This window comes from Anneissia japonica, unplaced genomic scaffold, assembly GCF_011630105.1.
Source record: "Anneissia japonica isolate Jap-2015-1 unplaced genomic scaffold, ASM1163010v1 scaffold351_len699533_cov169, whole genome shotgun sequence".
Classification (NCBI taxonomy): domain Eukaryota; kingdom Metazoa; phylum Echinodermata; class Crinoidea; order Comatulida; family Comatulidae; genus Anneissia; species Anneissia japonica.
This window is the reverse complement of record NW_022685600.1, coordinates 199,860-221,348: the sequence shown is the minus strand read 5'-3', so window position 1 is coordinate 221,348 and position 21,489 is coordinate 199,860. Positions and strand designations below refer to the sequence as shown.

Sequence of the window (21,489 nt, the reverse complement as noted above, 5' to 3'; positions counted from 1 at the left end):
ATATATAAAACTTAAAAGCTGCATCGGCAAACATATATATAAAAATAAAAACTTCAGGAGAGGTGTCTAGTATTGCCAAAATATAATTTATTGAGTACACGAACGTTTTCGGGCATCGCCCTTCATCAGGTATACGTATACAGTATATATGTATATATAGGTGCATGTATGTATAGGCCTACATATACGTTGTTTGTTTATCTATATTTTATAAAAGCTTGTGTTTTAAAGGTTGAACATGACAAGCCAACTTACTTTGGTCTTTATTACGAACTTGTCTTATAATTGTAAATTTCTATGACCGTAGTTGAAATAATTTGTGCGTTTTGTACACAAAAACGGTAATTATTTTGCATTTTTCTTTTAAGTGCTCGGAAATACAGAATTGATAAAACAAGAATCATACCAATACAGTTACATAATACTGAACATAACATCAATAACCAACTCCCTCAAGCACATCCAACCTGTGAGTAGGCCAATAAAGTACAGTTCATGTCTATCATTTTTATTTTCTACTCCAACATCTTCTTTCAATCATTTTGCGTTCCGTTTCAGACACTGTCACATTTTCCCTAAGTGAACACCCATAATTTCCATCCTTTTCTCAAGAGTAGGCCTGACGCTTTAATGTGGGTTAAGTAGTCATTATGTACTTTTTTATGAAAAAGAAAAAATGATGATCAAAAATTATAAAAATCATTATTTTATTGTGTACCGGTACTCTTTTCAGGCAGGGAGAGGGACGGGTCACAGAGGAAAGAGTATGGTTTGTACTATTGTGTATACACGATAAAAGTAATGGATGACGCCTTACAAAGATAATAATAATTTTATAAATAATATGTAGCACAAGTCTAAGTTAAGTTCATGCGCTTTATGACTGAAGTTATGATGTTCCTTATTAAATAGAAATGTTGATATTTTATTTAACGTGCCTGTTGTCTGATATTGTTTGAGATGTAATGGAGTGAATTCCATAGAGAGCGCCTACTGGCTGCAAAGGTTAAAGTATATGTTACCGACAGGCTACTTAATGTTAGCTTAGTTCGGAGAATAGAAAGAAGATGTTGATGAGGTGATTGAAGTGACTTAATAAAAAACATAATGGATAAATTTACATACGTATCCTAATTATTGAGCTCTGTACATGTGTATTGCATAAAAGGTTAGGTAAAACACATTTTTGATTGATTGATTGATTCAATACACGATACATTGTGGTCATCACACAAAATACTTGGCAAAACAATAAAAACAATTTTCTTCAAAATCATAAAATTCTAATAAATTATATAAATTATTAATCATTAAAAAATACTATTTAACAGATTACTCTTAACATGGAGGTATAAAGTACTGAAAGTTTTATGAGTGATAGGCCTAGCTGAAAATGTGTTCTATTCTGTAGCCTCTGTGATTTAGTTCAATATTAGATTCAACTAATGGTTTGTAATATAAATTTTGATAAAATAATAAAGCAGGTTAGCGATATCAGTGACACGGATAGACATTAATATAGAAGTGCACATATTATAGGTTGTAAACATTTATTAAAAAGGACTATGACCGCGCTTGGTATGTATTATTTATACCATTGAATATTCTGAAAAAATCAACGGTGGCTCCAGAAAGTTTCCGACAAGGGGTCTGACATGTCCGACAAGGGGTTCGAACCAAAGGGTCTACTAGAGCCTCGGTCCGAATCTCGCAATAAAAAAAATAAATAAAATAAACCCTGGTGGGTTCACTGGCAGAGTGTTTATAGCTTAGACGAGACTTTTTTCATACCTTGTTTTGCAAACTTTTTTAAAGATCGTAAGAGGTGAGCGGAAAAATAAAAATAAAATTTTGTTTTCCTTATTTAGCAAATATTTTTGCTAAAAACACCCAGACGGACGAGAAAATAAAATATAATTGTATTAGTGAATAAACAGTGTAGTAATATGGTTAAATGCTTTAAATTTGTGTAATTTGGATGAAATATACTGGTAAATATTTTATTTTTTGGAGATTTTAAGGCAGAGGTGGGTGTAATAAAAATATAGAAAAACTTTTTTTTTTTTCCCTGAAATTTCCATCTTTTCGTGACGGCGGGTGCGCTCAATAAAATGTTATTTTTATTCGAAATCATCATTATTAACGGGTGTCGGGTTCGCTAAACATTTTATTAAAAAAAAAGTCTCGCCTTAGTATGGTCCAAATTGTGCTTTTAGACCACAATGTTAGGGAGTGTCAATCCAAATAACGTTATTTGGATGGCAAATTATATTGTTTTAAATATTTGATCCGAGACCTCATCGTGGCATTGTCCGACGAGGTGAAAACTCCCACCACTGGTCCAGGCCAGTCGACGGTGGGTGGATGCCCTCCCTACATCATGCTGGCACCACCTGTGTAGAGTAATATTGTTTATTTATATACCCAGATAGGTCCCAAGACAATGTAGACAATTGGGGCTGAATTTTTCCCTTTAAAGTAGATATCCCAGCAAAACACAACACGATAACATTCCAGGTGAACATTCGTGATTTGTATGTTTAGGTTATTCCAGAAAAGTTCAAACACACGTCTTTATAAATGTTGCATGAAACGTTATTTAGGAATTACAAGAACAGTGTTTATGGTTCTTTAAAAAAAATGTCCCTTTTTATTATTTAACTACAAAAATATTATAACGCAAAATTAAACTTGGACATTAATCATTGTTATTGGACATTGTTTAATCCAAAGTAAATGAAACATCTTCAATAAATAAGAAGCTAAGGCTAACCGCAATGATAAAATATATGGTCAGAAAATCGATACTCTGCCCCACCTACTACGTAATAAAAACTGTTTCTCCTGTAAGTGCATTTTGTAGTGTTTTTTTTTTTTTTTTTTTTTTTTTTTTTTTTTTTTTTTTTTTTTTTTTTGTTTTGGTAATATTCAGTATAGACCTAATCAAACTTGGATAATATTTGATAAGTAGGCATTGATAAACAGGCAATTCATTGATATGACTTGGCCGGCGTAGCCGCTTGTTACTGTTTAAAGGTGTGTTGTATCATCGTGTTCATTGACACCATTTTCGAAAGTTTCGCATGTAAAATTCGTTGTTGTCGTTTCTCCTACTATAGAACTTGTGAAAATGGCTTCCTCTACCCGAACACGACCAATGACTTTCCCTGTCTCGTCAACTGTCTGCTCCTCAGACCTGATAACGATGTCATCGTCAGGTACATACGCGTTGTTGTCGTGGCCTGCTCGTGCGTTTTTGAGTACGTGAGTATCGGCGCTAATGTCGGCTCGTCTGCCTCCACCAGCGACCAATGTACATCCTACATGATGTCCGCAACACCACACACTACACGCACCGGGCATCGAAGCATAAGTACCGAACTTGACGTTTCTGGCGATCTGCTTTTTTAATTTTTCAATTGTTCTGTCCACCTGAAAAAAACCCATAAATAATTAATGAATGATGTGTATGGTAGTGATCTTTAAAATCATAGAAATATACGCATGAAAAGTATTCGTTTTATTCTTAATCTTACGTCAGCGATTCTATAACGTAGTTTCGTCTCTGTGTCGGCCTCTTCTTCGAATACTTGCTCGTCTGATTTCGTTTCAAAGAGATTCCGAATATCGAAGGTACCACGGAGAGATATGACCTGACAAAGTAAAACACAAGTTGCTTATCAATTTAAATTTGTAATTATTTTGAAGGTATTGTGAATAAGCACTCAGGATTAATTAACACGTCATCTCACGAGTCATTTAACCAATAGATAGTAACAAAACTAAAAACTTTATAACACTATTATTACCTTAGGAACAAACATCAAAAGGACCGACATAGTTGTTGCTAGCCACGTGAGTGAGGCAATGATGACGTATGCAAGTTCTGGTTCCTGCTCCAAAATGTACGATAAGGATGCGCAGACGATGCTCAGCGTCAGTATGACGTAGATCGCGATTCCGTTCAAAAAAGTGTCGTTCAAATTCAAAATTTTCAGATCACGTGTTTCATATGATAAAAAGGAACCTTTAAAGAAGCACACATATATGCTTATAATGATATTAACAATTAATAATTATAATAAAACAACAACACTAATAGCAGCATTAACAATATAACTGTTCCAGCTAGCTGGCCACGTGTCTCAAATTGCTGGAGAAGGGTGCAGTGATACTGGTTCGTTTTAATATGATTATCTGGTTAATTGACTGATTGTTTTGGGATATTTCATGGGTTAGTTTCCTTATTTTCCTTGTCATTTTCCTTAAAGTCAGGCTCCGGAGGAAACAAACAAATGTTTGATATGTTGTAGAACTGATTTTTCGAAGACAGGAAAAAGTTGTTTGACGAAAAACCAGGGAACGGTGAATGAGAAACAGATTTTTTAATATTTAAAAACTGGAAAAAATGTGTAAAAAGGGCGGTCACACCTCTCCTCCCCCTCCCGTTTTTAGATATTCAAACAATTGTTTTCCTCCAGAGACGGTTCTTAATAAGTAAGGCGCTATATGTCGATTACCATTACCATTAATCTAAGATACCGTAACAAAAGTAAATAATAATGATATATAAGTGATGATGATAATAGGATTAAATGTATTATGGTATAATGATGCTGAGGAGAATGGTAGTAGATACTTTTTAAATCGTCTTAACCCCATCTACCAATGCAAATGAAACGGAGGTTTACATACCGAGTAGTAGTAAAAGTCCATTAAAGACATAGAAAACAGCAACAAAGTACGACGAAGTTCCTTTTGTACAAAATTCTACTTGACTTATCGTTCTTATGTTAGTATACGTATCGAGCTAGAAAAAAATATAGAAATGATAAAAATATCGTCAGTTATTTGACACATACACATCATTATCATTTCGGCCGTCACGCAGTCGTCATCATCGGCGGCGTTGTCATTATCACCATCATCATCGTTATCACCATCATTATCATGATCATTATTATCATTATGCTATTATTAATGTTATTATTAATTTATTATTATTCACTATATTAACAAAAAATATTATTAGAAGGTGCCACAAACACAGAAGTGTTACTCACAATAGAATCTGTCTCTTCAATTACAACTTCCATCGGGAATCGAACCATCCACACAACCAACACGATGACGTCAAACACTAAACAAAACAACACAGTTTTGATCATGTGACCACAATGTGAACCCTATAGGTTTAAAAAATAAAATCAACATTAGTAAGTTACGTAATACTAATTAATAGGACTAGTGTCGCACTCACTGCGGCCGACGCGATTCTATGGAGAACGCAACGTCACGACGCACGTGCAACGGATCATTTTTAATAATGGTCCGTTCAGACTGATCGTCACAGGGAGTTGGATTCATCGGCCGAAGGACGCAGTGGGTGCCCGGCTTTACTGTAGGCCTATTTGTTCACACGCCAATTAAAATGCTGCATTCTTAAGGCGCCAATTTCAAATTAATGATCAAAGGCGCGAGCGTTATTACCCCTGGTCACTGGATTAACATACAATTAACTTTTTCTGCTCCCTGGGGAGTATCCCTAGTCGTTCGCTACTTTTTTAGCGTACGAAACTAGTACAGTCAATGACACATTCTACCAGGTGCTCATTCATATTCCTGGGTAGAGAGAGAAAAACGTAAAGTGCCTTGCCCAAGGACACAAGCGACTTGCACAGCGAGAATTCTAATTTTCGAACCGCTGACCTCATGGTTGGGTGTCCAAGCCACAATCGATGCACCAACCGCTTCTACAAAGCACATTGAAAATGGAAATGGAAACATTAAATTCAATAAGAGCTCTCCATGCGTGTCATGGGATTGAGTCTGCTGTCATCTTTTTCAAGTTTTTGTGCCAAATATCTATGACTTGCCCATAAATTCCATCAAAACTTAAATTTAAATATTAAATTGCTCTATAGAGCAAACAGCATCGAGTTATGTCCTTCCGGCGACTGCTGGTTTTCTGCTTTTCCTGAAATAAACTATAGTCTTCAAATGAGACACATAAAAACGTGCAGTTTTTATTGATTTGCAGACTGTTGTTCCACATTTTGATTACAACGAATTTAGGGCCCATTGTAGAACAGTAGTATTCATTCGTATATATTTTCATAATCATTGATTGTATTTTTCCAACATACTATTTATATGAGAAAGACTCACCGGCATCCATGGATTGAGTTTGGATGTGTAAACTGAATGTGCTCGATATATCTTGCTGAACAACACTCCGTAAGCACAGGAAAAGCCAACCGCCAACACCCAAGCCCGTATCTTCATTAAGACAACAAGGATATGCATATATTAATAATGCTGGTTTAATAAAACATGTTATCATCACTAGCATTGTCATTATCAACATCTTTTCCTCATTCTCAAACTCATCGTCGTTGGTATCATCATCGTCGCCGTCATTATCATTATCACCATCATTGCTATCGTCATTGCCATTGTCACTAACATCGTCGTCTTCATATTTCCTATTTTCTTATTTTCCTTTTTCCTCCATGGTTATATATATTTAAACAAAACTCCATCATTTGCTTGTTTTTGTGTATTGCCTATACATTTCAACTTTTTTGACAATCTTTAATTTTTTCAGACTGATTTTCAAAATTTTTAGAGGTATAAATATAAACATTTCACTATTCGGCCAATTTGTCTGGCCGACCCTGATTAGACTTCCACTAACTTTAAATCCTGTATCTGCCCCTGCATGAGGTTGAAATAGGGGGAGCTGTTTGAAGGTTGCCAGCTGCTACTGGGCATCTAGAAATGCCATGTTTTGAAAATGCTTTCATATCAGGCCACCGTGGTCAGGTAGGTATAAATATAATACCCCAAATAACTTGAAATGTCTTGTCTACCCAGGATAGACTCTACAATTGCCAACTGATATTTTGAGCAGGAGGAATGTCATAACTACCTGCGGTTCAGTGGACCGGGACCCTTAACCATAGGGGCCTCGGGTACAAAATTCACTGGTGGAGTTCATATAGAGTGATTTTATGGTTTAGAATTGCCCAAATTATACTTTTAGACCACAATATTAGGAACTGGCAATCACATTACTATACTTTCGTTTGGATTTGTACAACTACTATCTTCAGTCCGACGACATCGTCGTGGCGTCGGACGATTGTGGTGTGTCCATGTTTGTATGGGGTGGAGATTCAATAAAACTAAGTTCAAGTCCGATGCAAAAGCGGCGATAATATATATTAAATATCAATTCCAAACATGTCATTGATATATATGTTACTATCAGAACTACCGAAGTAGGGGTTGGTCGTAGTGCAAAAAAAAAAGAGAGAAAAAAAAAAAAAAAAAAAAAAAAAAAAAAAAAAAGCTGGATCGCCCTTGAATATTAGTGCTCTGTTGGGTATGCCTTTATCACCTTATAGGCTTAGATCTGTCCATGGATGTATACCTGCATGGTCTGTCTGCCATCAATAAACCGAGAATTGACTAAAATTAAAGTGTAATTATCGATGTAACGCCTAGAATGAACATAACAGAGCACTTAATTAAACAACTTTTAACAATACAAGTGATAGTACAACTCATCTAGGGCGTGATAAAAAATATTAATGCTTCAGGCCGAATTTTGCAAGTACCGGTATAAGTGTAATTAAAATGTTATCAGCACTCGACACTTTACGGTATTCATAATTTGTAGGCATATTTCATAATACATAGCATGCTGCAACCTGTAAATACATAACGCATGCTATATTTAGTTGCATATTGATTATATTTCACAATACATCGCATGTTGTGTAAATATATACGTGCATCCAAACCAAAAAAAATGGGGAAAAAAGGCATAATTATTCATTGTATTATAATGTATTCGTGTTTCTTACTCTTGCAGGAATAAGCAACTTAATTTATTCGTCTATTTATGGCACTGACTGGTAGAAATTAAATTTTCAACAGTTTATCATTTTTGAAAGAGACCTACATTTGTGTGTATTGGTCCACGGTGGGGCTGAGCAGGGTATGAACTCTAGTCCCCACTAAAATCTCGTTTCTTTCAATGTAGATCAGGATAGGGAGGGCTGAGGATCTACAGGTTTGCCAGCTGCTATTTTCGGGTATCCAGATGTCATATTTCCAAATACAATAGACCTCCATGCTAACTTTAAATCTTGTGATTGCATTTGATGGGAAGGGGTAGCGGCTCTATAGGTTGTCATCACCTATTTTCGGACATTCAGATGTTGTTCACCGTCATAGTTACCACGTGTCTCGCATCGTTCGGGACGGTTCCGCATTTCAATATCTTGGGTGAAACACGTATTTTGCGGAAACACATGCGTGATCATACATTTGTCACGCATTTAGCACAAGTTTGTGTGTGATAACGAATTATTACGAATTCATGGGAAAATGTATTTAAAATGGAAAGAAACTGGTTTTATTAAAAATATAAAAACGGTCATGCAGTAACTTGAGTCATTAGAGAGCTTTCGTTATCTCGTTCGAGAATCAATTCACCGAGAAAATTTCTTTTTCTACCAAAATAACTCAGCCAACCACGCACTTAGTAAAATGAGGTCCATGCGGTCACAACCAACCGTTGATTACCGTATGTGACCCAAACCCGACCTCCACCGGGACTCCGCCCCTGAACCCCCTCTCCTCCCAGCCAACTGGTGTAGTCACGCATACCAAATTTCTCAGGTTGGTAACTATGTCACCAACCATGGTGGGGGTTGGGATGGATATGCTCTCAGACTCCACTAACTTTAGAATCCTGTATCCGTGGTTAGTGGTAGCGGGTCAATTTAAAAACCAAATTTGTTTAGTTCCCCCCCCCCCCTTAGCGCTTACAAAATTCTTCCGACGGCTATGATTATCATTATTCACATTCATTTTCTTTTCAAAAACTAGCTTTTAAAAAAAAAAAAAAAAAAACGCACAAAAGATAAAAAGAAAATACACTTTAGAAATCTAAGGTTATAATGGATGAACTTATGAAAATATATCGGTTAATGTTAAATTTTATTTCCAAATGTGTTCTTCAATTGGTATTTTGTCACTTCAATAAAGTTGGTCTTGGTCTCGAATTAGAAGGGTCTCACCATATTAGATGGTGAGCTCAGTGTTAAAAGATAGGTCGTTAGTTGGTACTTTGAATAAAAGTGTTCTCGAATTAGAGAGGTTTTGAATTGTAGAGTGACATTTAATATATATATATGAAGTTGTACAACTTACAGTGCACCATGTTGCAAGAGAGTCGATAGCAATACGTCCACCGTCGAGACTGAACATGATGATTGCGAGATAGAGCAGAGTACATCCAACCAAGAACACCAGATGGAACACTGGCGTGCACTTCTGGATGAGACTATAAATGAAAAAAAAATACCTTGTTATTGGTACCGTCATTATCATATATTAAAATGGCTTGAAATGGGCTTAGGCTGGTTTGGTCTGGGGTGCGAAAGATGACAATACGGAACTAAATCCCAGAATGCGGAACTAATTCCCTTCAAATGAAAACGTAATGTTTTTGTTTAAATATTTTAACCCACTTCGTGGAACTTATTTGCTGCCATGGTGGGCGCCCATTCTTGATGACAAATGATTCACTTACTCGCGTTTCCAATACCAGATGAGAAACATAGCGCAGATGGTGACAAGTACGACGCCAAAACTTGATAAAATAGTGAAGATGTAGAAGTAGGTGGAGGAAATATGCTTCGAAGAATATTTATTTAGAATGCTGTCTTTGGGTGGACTGCCGCCTATATTATGAAATAGCAAGAATTAATGGTTTAAGTATGAGCGAAATAATAATTAAAGTTGATAAGATCTTATCCTAACTGATTATATTCACAGAAAACTCCCCAATGAAATTTAAGACAACCATTTTTTTTAAGCCGGATTAGATCCTTGAAATCTAATGAAAGAGGAAATTGGAATACTTACATATATTAAAAATAAGTACTTAATTCTAGTGACGGACACACATTCGTAGTCCAGATATGAAAATACGCGTATTCAATCCAATCCAAAGTATCAATGGGCCAATTTGAGGGAGTGCCCGGAAAAAGGAAACAAATTGAGAAAACGGTATACGAATGGCAGGTAACAGAAAAAAAAGAGAGAGAGAGAGAGAGAGAAAAAAACAGAAAAGTAAAAGACATACAGAAAATAATAAACGGAACTGAAAATGTGACGTTTAAGTCTCAGTTTAAAAATCTCCACAGATGGAGATTCACGAATGGATTGTGCCAGATTCAAATTGATTATATTCAACAAACACAGAAGTTTGGACGCAGGACAGTCTAAACCACGAACCTATTGACTGTTAATTTAAAGATAGTGTGTGGTAAAATTGAAGACTAAGAACACCGTTCAAATCGTATACAATTGGTATGCTTAAAGTCTGTTAATTAAAGAATAAAACACATTGTTTCCTTGAAATTTTAAACCAAAATTAGTTACACCAAAATAGTAAATTCAAATATTGTTATTAATTTCTTCAGTTACCAGGCAAATAAACTATATGTATATATTAGATGAGTCAACATAGACTGTTCAACAGCAAATAAGGTCAAAGAACTCAACCTTGCCAAATGATAGGGGCGTAGCCATCCAGTGTCAGTGTATCGGTCTGCGGCTCATATCTCCCAATGCTAACATCCTCTCCTCCTGTTGATGATTATGAATATAGAAACAAATAATAATATTAATAATAATAATAATAATAATAATAATAATAATGATAATAATGATAATGATAATAATAATAGGTCTAATAATAGGTCTAAATAGAAATAATAGGCCTAATAATAATAATAATAATAATAATAATAATAATAATAATAATAATATCAATAACAATAATAACAATAATAATAATAACAGATAATTTGTTACCTTGCATCTGCCGAAGTCCAATAAGACCTTCCCGATCACCGGTTTTCGTGAAACTAACAGGGCCCTGTTGAAACATTAGGCCTTATTTAACAGGAAAAGTCAACATAGTCATACATAATTGATTAATTAATTAATTGATTGATTGATTTGTTGATAAAAAAATAATAAATAGGCCTAGTTTGATCGATTATTGATCAAAAACCATATACTAATTTTATTAAAATATTGATGTAATAGAAATACAGACCGAGATGCCCTTAAACTCAATAGTTTCCATTGCTTTCATGAACACGTTACGCATCTTGGCGTTTCCGTATGTAAATTCACTCAGTTTTTGAGGCGTTGTATTATTTGCATCTATATGTTGAATAAGAATTGACAAAAATGAATATTAACAAATATACATTTGTTCTGTTTTATCTGAACGCTTGGTTTTATTTAATACAAGATCTACACAAGAGATACATTTTGTACGTCATTACTCCGAAATTATCAGCGTCGCAGTGGAGTACATGATAGCATGTACGATTTTTTATGGAAGCCAGTCTTTATTAGAATTGCGATTTACCTTTTTCCAAAAGTTGGATACTTTTATTAAGAGCGAGGGCGATGCTCCAAACAGCGTCATATGCATACGAAGCAAGATTATTGATATCGTCAGAGCCTTCCCTTGCCGAGTAGTTTAAGTACGATGCTTGGTATTCGTTAGGTGTCTAGAAAAAGGGTTTGAAAGTAAAACTTCATGAACACTTTATTGTCAAATATAAAAAAATACAACAGTCACATGGTCTATTGCTTTATGACAAACACAATTGTTGCTGAAATATATTTTAAAACGTGTTAATAATTAAATTGATACAGAGAGCAGTCATGTTTGAGTTCAGTGGAAACATATTGTATAGGCCTATATATATATATATATATATATATATATATATACATATATATATATATATATGTTTTATTGCTAAGTTACAATAAGCTAAAACTTCATAAAAATCCAGTCAGATATACGAAGGAAAGCAACCTGTCTCTTATACACATCTAGATGTGTATAAGAGACAAATATTTGGCCTAATAAACTGAACATGAACGATAGGAGCTACATCCCAGCAAACACAAAACGTTCTTATACCGTGGTTTGGTATGTTACAAAATAACGTTCACACAACGTTGTAGGAATTAAGATTACGGAGTTGTGAAATTATGTTATAAATACATACATAATGGTTCTAAAAGTAACGTTTTCAGCATCAAAATGTAAAATTATTCTTATAACGTAACATTGTTAGTCGGGATGGTCATATTTTCAATTGTATATCAGATCTCTCTGTGAGAGAAGGTCTTAGCAATAAAGAGATAAGTGAAGAGATTTAATACATACAATCTAGCCGCGAGTACCGGTACATATTCAGTGAAAATATGACTCAATTTGACATGTTACGTAAGGTGTCATGAAACTATCATATAGTATAGAGGGCATTCAAAAACATGCAGGATCCACGAAACAAAAACATCACATGCATATATTCAATTTACCAACTTATAATAAATATAATACAAAAACATCACAATGTCATATATGAAACGTATATTCCACATGTAGACATGTACCCTCCAATTCAAGACGCCTCTAATTCCAAGACACCTTTTAATAAAAAACCAAATAGCAATCTTCAATCTTTTAACACACAGAAACCCTCTTACTAGAGACATTTAAATGTTCGTGTTCCAAAGGGTTGTCACACTTGTTCGCCTAGTACCTCCAATTATTACTTTTCTGAGTGTTGGGTCTGTTGTACGTTTTGTGTTGTGCTTTTGTTGTTAATTGTTTGACAATATAGTTGACGTGTTCGTGATTTCGTGTTTTAAGGCTGTAGGTAGGACATGCTGCCTGTTTTTTCCCCTGAACTATGAGACTTACGCTTTAAAACCGCAAAGGAAAAAGGCGCATTATAAATGCCCATACCAGTACCAGGTCTCGAATTGTAGGGGAGACTGTATAATGAATGAACAAAAGCAAACACCCTTACAAGTCCAGAAACTGTAACATCTTCTGGATGCACACTCAGTGGCAGATCTTCGGTTGAAAAGTAGCCCTCGACCGCCTTGAATAGCTGCTCAGGTGTACAACTTATGGAGTCGTCTGGTTCCTCCCACCAACGTGGCTTGTACCACCCCAGCAAAAACCAAGCGTAGTTTCTTCCATAAAGACCTTCTTTGTACACCTAATAACAATGGTCATTGAAAAAAGAAAAAATATATAGACGTTTTGTAACATTATATAACAGTTATAGGCCCTATTTATAATAATATTTGCTCACCCTGATATAGATAGTAAATTATACTCGCAAGGCTCTTTATGATTGTTGAATTGAATACAGCTTATTTAGAAGAAGCTATGGAGAAACTGAACTGTTACGACATTAAAATGGCTTAGGTAATCTATTAAATGCTGATGTACATGTTTTATAATAATATTATTTGCTATACCCAGTGACAGTATAAATATTATACTCGCAAACTATAGGCTATTCTACTTATTTATTTAATAAGCTTTGGAATGTGAACCTAGTTACGACATAAAAATGGCATAGGTAGTCTTAAATGCTGATGTACGTGATGCGATGACATGTAAAATACGGTACAAACACTTTGATGTGAGTAAGTATTGATAAAATTGATATACATTGTCTTGTTACCGTGACAATATTGCATTTAGTTCTGTTCAGACGTTTACAATGTTTTATTGCTAAGTTACAATAAGCTAAAACTTCATAAAAATCCAGTCAGATATACGAAGGAAAGCAACTTACCTCACAGAATACCCTTCTTGCCATGTTTTCATAGAAATTTCCAAAAATAATCCACGCTTCCGTTTCCTATAATGAATATCATTATAATATAGGTAGAAAATAATGATCTTATAATGTTTTGTTGCTCAGAAATATCATTACTGTATTACCTTGAAATGTTGGGATTTCTAATGTGAATGTACCTTTTGGCCGTATTCGAGAGGTCGTATGGCCATAAGGTCGTTCTTCGTTCCTACCTGTGCAGTGGTAAAGTCCTATCTTAACAAAGATGATCAGACGAATAGAAAACTGGTAAATACGGTACTCGGCAAAACAAAATAGCTACGTATACCGTGACACGCTAAATGTAATGTTGCTTGGGCCGATATGTTTTTCGTTAAAAAAAAATGTTTTCATGCAGTTTTTGAATTTTGTTAGCCTATAATTATTTTTTGACATTATGTGGGTAAATATTGAAATTATTATTTTAATTAAATTAAAATTAAATTAATTTATTTTAATTATTAGTTTTATTAATTTTAATCTAAATTATAGGCCTATTAATAGCAAACGTTGTTGCTAAACTGATCAATCGGCATCGTTTGTTTTGGTCACGTGGATAACTTATTGGTAAATTAACGAAATTAACGCACTCTGGTTTATGTTGACTTTTGTCAACGAAGTCTATTTTACGAACCAGTCGAAAAATAAATAATACTAAACGAAATATCGTTGTCAACGAAACGAACCAGTTGATTACTGCCATTGTTTAAAAAAAAATGTGAAATGTAAACATGGCCCTACTGAACGCTCCCATTGGCTGCAAATAGGCCTACAGTGAGTGGAGCTAGTTATTATTTGAAGCATGCATCAGGTGAAATGGACTGTGTGCCACGCGCGCGAGTAAATTATCACATCATACGTCACTGAGTCATCCACTTAATGACATTCTCTTGATTACTTCATAATCTGCTTTCCAATGGATGGAATATTTACTAGAAAGCACAATTACAAACGTAATGAATACAGAAACCAACCTTGAGATTACGTATCTGCTCGGCAGGATCAATTGCAAAGCTCTCAGATGTAATTAGTGTAATATTTGCTTCAGATAATAGCGATCCAAATCGATTGATTGACTAAAATAATAAATGAAAAAGAGAGTTAGAGGGGGAGATAGAGAGAGAGAGGGAAACATGTATAATTGACATGAATAGGCCTATAAATAAACTTCGATTATACAAGAGTTAAAATTGATCAAGACTAATGGCGTAACGTCCACGTAGATGATTCATGGTGTTTTACTCCATCACCGGTTACACGCGTCGCCATTTTCAAAGTGAGAGAGATGTCCTCAAGTTCTCCCATTAAGAGAAAAATAAGCATGCATTATTTTACGTACTGTTGAAAACAATTCTTGATTCTCGTGGAGCGTTGCAACCTTTTTCCACCCAAATAATCTGATCATGGCCAGTCGTGCGTAGTTGAAGATGGTGTCTGAAGCGCAGGTTCGGAAGAAGGACTTGTACTTTTTGCGGTTACTCAGTGCTGGGTTTGATGCCCCATAGGATACCTTTTGAAGATATGCATGCTATCTATTTTATCCATGAAACCAGAGTGTTTTCTATACATCACTTATTCATAATAAAACATACGTGTATTTATAATCTTCTCTCACACTTCTCACTTTTCAATAATAAACGATGATGATGATGGTGATTTAATGATGATGATAATAACGATGATGATGATGATGATGATGGTGATGATAATATCACCTTACTTGTTTTACATGAAGGTGATATTATCATCATCATCATCACCATCATCATCATCATCATCATCATCACCATCATCGTTATTATCATCATCATCATTAAATCACCATCATCATTTATTATAATAATAAACGATGATGATGATGGTGATTTAATGATGATGATGACGATGATAATAACGATGATGATGATGATGATGATGGTGATTAAATGATGATGATGATAATAACGATGATGATGATGATGATGATGATAATAACGATGATGATGATGATAATATCACCTTACATGTAAAACAAGTAGTAGTAGATAGTAGTAGTAGCTATGAGTTTACGAAAACACATACGAATACCGTTACGTGGCATCAAATGTTTAGACAACTCTTCCCCTATAATAGCATATCTGTTACAACGTAGGTGGTTCATGCCGTTTTTTTGCATGAATCAAGGATTATATTCAGCTCGTGAAGTATTATTGTCAAGAATATTTTAGGCACAAATGACAAATGATAATCACGTTTTCCTTTTCGTTGTCGTTTTCACAAAGTTGCTAAGTCTTAATTTCTAGTAGTTTAAAACGTACTTACCTGTAAAAGGTTCCACAAATCGGCTGCCATAGATACTGGTTCAGCAACCACGGAGCAACCGGTACCAAGTACCATAATGTAGGTTGTACTGGAGTTGATAAATGTGAAAAGTGATTTGGTACCAATGCCAGCATTACACTACAAATTGGCGAACAAATAAATAATTAAGATCAGAATATGATAAGGCAAACATATTGTACGTTTGCTATTCATTATTCCTTCAAGTCTTCATCAGAATCATGGGAATTATCATCTTTATCATCATTATCATCATCATCATCATAATCGGCATCATCATCATAATTATCGATCATTAGCATCAATATCATCTTCGTCGTCGTTGACGCTATCCTTATCCTCATCATTCTTATACCTATCGTCATCAACATCGTCAACCGAACCGTTATATTTCTCGTTATTTTTATTAGTATCAACAAATCGATAGTAAATCAAGAATTATTACAAAACAAGCCTATTATTGTACTAGCTATTCTTTACCGTCTACGAAGGAATAATAATGTACCACAATAATGCTTTCGGCCATAATGAATTAATAATTCGTTAAACAATAGGCCTACCGCTCCCGCGACATGTGATTCATCTTTCCTCATGAGGCGTGTACAGGACGAGAAAAATAAACCAACACCGAATTGGATGGAAATTGTAATTTTTATTCAATGACGGAAAACAATGTAATACCTAGTTAACTCAAAATATGTAATCGGGCAGCCACCCATTGACGTCGTTATAATTATTAGCTAAACATTTTATAGAATGGGACCATACGGCTGCCCCTAAAGAATAATTATAAAGTGTATAGTATAAATCTTTCTTCATTCTTACGAAAAATGTGTTTGCTGAATTAAATATTGAGCATGTGGATTTTTATAAATAAACGTTTTACATCTAATTTAAGTAACATTTGTGTTGTTAATTTATGCATTTAAAATGTACACAATTAAAATTATATCAGCATAATTTAATATGAATTGTTTACCTGTGTATTTCGCCAGTTGAGCTGAAGTCTGTATCCACCTAATACATCCGTTCTTGCGTTGACGTCGCGTAACGCCATATCTGCAGCAATATAGTAACTCTTTCCACGAGAAAAGCTCTCTCCAGTCACCGGGAAGAACCCCATTAGGTTCAAATCGATGACATCACCATCGTTATTATCTTCATATTGAGCTGTTGCTGTAGCTGCTCCCTCACTTGTCTTATCGTACGCAGGCCTGTATGTTGTGAATTGAGTGCTGTCCTCCTCAATGATATTTAAAATGGTAGAAAATGTATACATTTCTGACGTCAAAGTTTGTCCGACGCTATCCGAAATTCTCAACAAAATTGTCACCATTACAAATGTGTATTGTATGCTTTTTATCCACATTTTGATTTAGAAATGGAGATTTCTTTTGATTCTGCAAGAATAACATCAGAGTAACTGTTGCTTAATTCGACCCAAATTCAATATGTAGGCCATGCATTGTTTAACTGAACTATAGGCAGTGCCTCACAGCCAAAGCGGATGGATAATTCATGATGGTTAGCCGAAGAAGATGAGTACAATATTCAACCATATTTAATGTGATAATTGTAGGTGTGTCATCCTTTGCTGTGACTGCCCTAATTATTGAAAATTATTTATCCTCGATACAGCTAAAATTATAATTACAACTTGCTTTTAGATACACAGTAAGCCAGTTTACATCCCATCAGCAATTTTGATAATGTGTATAAAGTGGCTCAAAATTTCATTTGCAGTCAATAATAGAGATGTTGAAAATCTACGCAAATAGCGTTAGGCCTACTTACAGGAATCCAGCTTGTAAATAATAAGTACGCATTGCTAAAATACTGTGCAAAATATGTGCAAATAAATGTGTTATCTTGATAGGAATGAATTTTCTGAGATTTTTTAAACGTGAAAATGCTGATTGTGTTATGGAAGGTGGGGTATAGCTTATTTCATGCAATAGCACCAAGGGCAAAGATTGAGTTTGCCCATGTGACTGTTCGAGGGCGAGTGTGATGGAATTGTGAAGATTGTCTGGTATGATAAGTATAATAAATTTGGTGGTTCTTGGAGAACTCTTTCATTAGGGAGTTTGGGGACGGAGCAGGTGTTGACGAAGAACATAAAACAACAAATATTAAACTTAAATAAATCATAAATATCAAATAGCCCAAGGTTAACAAAAATATCAACAAAAAAATGTGGTCGCGCCATCCAACTCCAAAAATAGAACCGATTGCCCTTTTTTGAATGAGGCGGATTTTGTTCAGATGAATCTTGTCTGCGTTGCCCCAGGCAATTGGACTTGGGAACATGGAGCGGAGTTTGGTGATAATGTCTACGTAGATGGTTTTGGAAATGTTAAATTTATGATCCCGCTAGCAGTGAGATTTTGGTCGGCGGTAACCCCCCAGGTATTTGTTGTCGCCACACGGCTAATTATAGAACATTGAAAATAACATCACAAGGCAATGAACAATTTGATCTACTAAAAAGCATAAAAATGGATTTTGGCTAAGTTTAACGTGAAACGATATGCACTTTGTGACTGTAATGAGTTCGTTGTTGTGTTAAGGACGGTAGTAACATTGCGGTGAGAGAAAAACAGGTTGGAGTCGTCAGCAAATAAAATAAAAGTGAGGCGCTTAAAAGAACTGCAAAAAATATTTATGAAGAGACTGAAAAGTACCGGTCCAAGTAAAGATCCTTGAGGGATACCAAAATGAATATCATAGAGTCCCGATGATTTTTTTTTTATATAGTCTTTCCGGCTGCTTTATCTTTTTATATTGTAATTGTTTTCGGCAAAATAAATGAAATGAAGTGAAAAATGAATTATTGATTAAAACAAATTGTTTTCTGAAACAGAGATAACATATGAACCCGGCACTCCAAGGCTTTTCCTCTTATCCAATGACTGAGCTTCGAGAAGAGAATTGCACAGTCGATTGAAACAAAAGCCTTGGAGCAGTCCAAGAATAATCCAATAGTGTGATGTCGTTCATTTGTCAAATGCAGCAGTAACAGAATCAACGAGTTTAAGAGAGTATGGGAAAGACTATTTCTCTCTGAATCCAGATTGGGATTCAGAGAATAAATCACAGGTATTAAAACTTAAGATTCTTAGATGCATTAGCTTCTCAAGGATTTTTGGAAAATGAAGGTGAAAGAGAAACTGGACGGTAATTGCCTACAACGGGGGTTGTGGGAGGTTTCCTTTTTTGAAAACCTGACTAACTTTTGGCGATGATATTTGGTGAAAATGACATTTGGAATTCGGCGTTCCTAAGAAACCATGGAAGGAAGTAGTGGCATTGGGATGGTTTGAGTATACCTCCATTTTGAGGAAGACTGGAGCAAATATTACGAGAAATGGTTAAAGGAGTTGCATATCTCAGCGGCTTTGTTATCAATTGTGATGCCGTCGACTTGTTTCACGTTAAATTTGATAGTGTAGACCTGTCTCTTATACACATCTAGTGTTTCTAAGTTTTATTGCCAGCCTATGTGAATGCAGTTATTCTTATTTATTTATTTATTTAGTTATTGGACATCCAACAGTGTAAACACCAATTTCAGGATGGAAATATAAAATATAAAGTGAAAAAAAACTTACACAATATAAGTAAAAATCCAAAATTATTAAAATAAAGATTATTTAAAAGACTCGAATGTAATAGACTTAAATTAAGAAAAAATACAATGAAAAATATCAAATTCAATATTATCACAAACACATGATTAATTTAATCTTTTTAAATCACGAGTAAAAAATCTTATTTAAGACCTAATTTGAACCCAGGACTTAGAGGCAAGCATCTTAATCCTAATATCTGTTCCACTCCTCCATATACGGAGCTGAATATACATGGTCTCATTTAGCAATCAGTTTGATATTGAAAAAGTGAACCATAAACACGTTATAACGTAATTTCGACTAGATAACGTCGTAAATGCTGCTGTTAACGTTATATTCTGACATAACCTAATCAAATTAACAAAATTTACGATATAATAACGTTGCAATTTGGTATTCAGAAAGTTGAACCATAATTTATAACGTAATTCCACTAAATAATATCGTGAATGCTCAGAGTGTTCGTAAATGTTATAATGATTTAAACACTTGTTTGCTGAGGTGCGCTATAATCACGTTTAAACTGTGGCATCAACATCAAATCAATGTTGATGATGATGAAGATGATAATAATAATAATAATAATAATAATAATAATAATAATATTAATGTATGCAAAAATAACTCTGTAAAAATAGATAGGACAGAATAATAGTAGCTCTCACACCTACCTTAATTGAAGACTGTGCCAACGATGCGGATCATCTCATTCTCAAGTGTACTTAACGTCTCCGTGTACTGTGAGAGCAGACGATATCACAAACCAATGAACATTCATCAAACCCCGTTTCTTTATAAAATGATGCCACGGATTACGTCATACGATGCCTGATAATACTCACCACTTTGCCATGGCAACTTTAAAGTCGTCAATTACAGCTTACAAATTAGGATAGGCTTCGATTATAAGCATGGTATTGTTATTGGAATTCAGCTCATAATTGCATAACAAGAACAACAAGATTCACAACGGTTCTTCAACATCGTTTTTTTCTTCAATTTTTTTTCTTCGGATTGTTATTTGTTTGCTTTAAAACAATTTGTAACAGTAATTCAGAATTCGATTTTGAAAGGGAACTAAGTCAACATTTCTGAATCTATATCCTCGCTAACTAAACGTTCCAGTGCTCTTAAGGCCAACTCAGAAAGCGTCGGCCTACGCAGCCCGACCCGATTTATCGTCGGGGACAGTCTTGAGCCGTCGTGAGAAATATTAAACATGTTTAAACGCCTGCCCCCGACGAACACCAACACACAGACCCGACGCAACAACAAATTGCGTCGGGCTGCGTCGTACGACGCTGTCTGAGTTGGCCTTTATGTCACCTTATTTAGTGGACCTGTAGCTTGTGGATAAAATCCGATGTCAAATTTGACGTATAGATGAGTGGATTAATTACAGCCTAATAATCAAGGCTTAGACTACGGTTTCTTCTGCTTGTGCACATTGATTTCCATATGTTCGAAATTTACGGATTCTTTTGCCAACTCGAAACATAATGTTTACAGATGAATTTAAACGTTTGTGTACCGTACGTTTTAGTCTCCCAGTCTTAATTTCTGTCCACATTAGGGCGTTTTCGATTGCACGACGACGGTAGGACGTAGAACGTAATTACGTCAGTAAAAGTCATCCGCGCATGCGAGAACGTTAGGTCACCTCATCGAACGCAATTTGGCCAAATCTACGTATGCAGAGAAACATAGGACGCCAAGTATAATAGGACGGTTGTGATCCCGTTCTAGCGTCGCGTCGTCGCACAAATCGAAAGTTCCAATATCAA

General features: G+C 35.0%; 1 protein-coding gene across 2 annotated transcripts; it reads right to left on the bottom strand.

Annotated features, from left to right (window-relative positions):
* Positions 1–2,702: 2,702 nt before the first annotated feature.
* Positions 2,703–20,528, bottom strand: LOC117111569 (gamma-aminobutyric acid type B receptor subunit 1-like). Of its 2 annotated transcripts, XM_033254519.1 has the most exons (19): positions 20,377–20,528; positions 17,053–17,473; positions 16,056–16,193; positions 15,094–15,264; positions 14,729–14,830; positions 13,713–13,778; positions 12,930–13,124; positions 11,465–11,609; positions 11,144–11,253; positions 10,897–10,960; positions 10,585–10,668; positions 9,608–9,758; positions 9,226–9,358; positions 6,169–6,279; positions 5,064–5,186; positions 4,696–4,810; positions 3,810–4,027; positions 3,537–3,653; positions 2,703–3,432 (listed from the first exon to the last, which is right to left on the bottom strand). In XM_033254519.1, the coding sequence occupies exons 2-19, from the start codon at positions 17,440–17,442 to the stop codon at positions 3,031–3,033; spliced, it is 2,835 nt and encodes a 944-aa protein (XP_033110410.1). In that variant the 5' UTR covers positions 17,443–17,473; positions 20,377–20,528; the 3' UTR covers positions 2,703–3,030. The 2 variants fall into 2 exon arrangements, with proteins under 2 accessions (XP_033110410.1, XP_033110418.1); XM_033254527.1 differs by lacking the exon at positions 15,094–15,264.
* Positions 20,529–21,489: the final 961 nt, after the last annotated feature.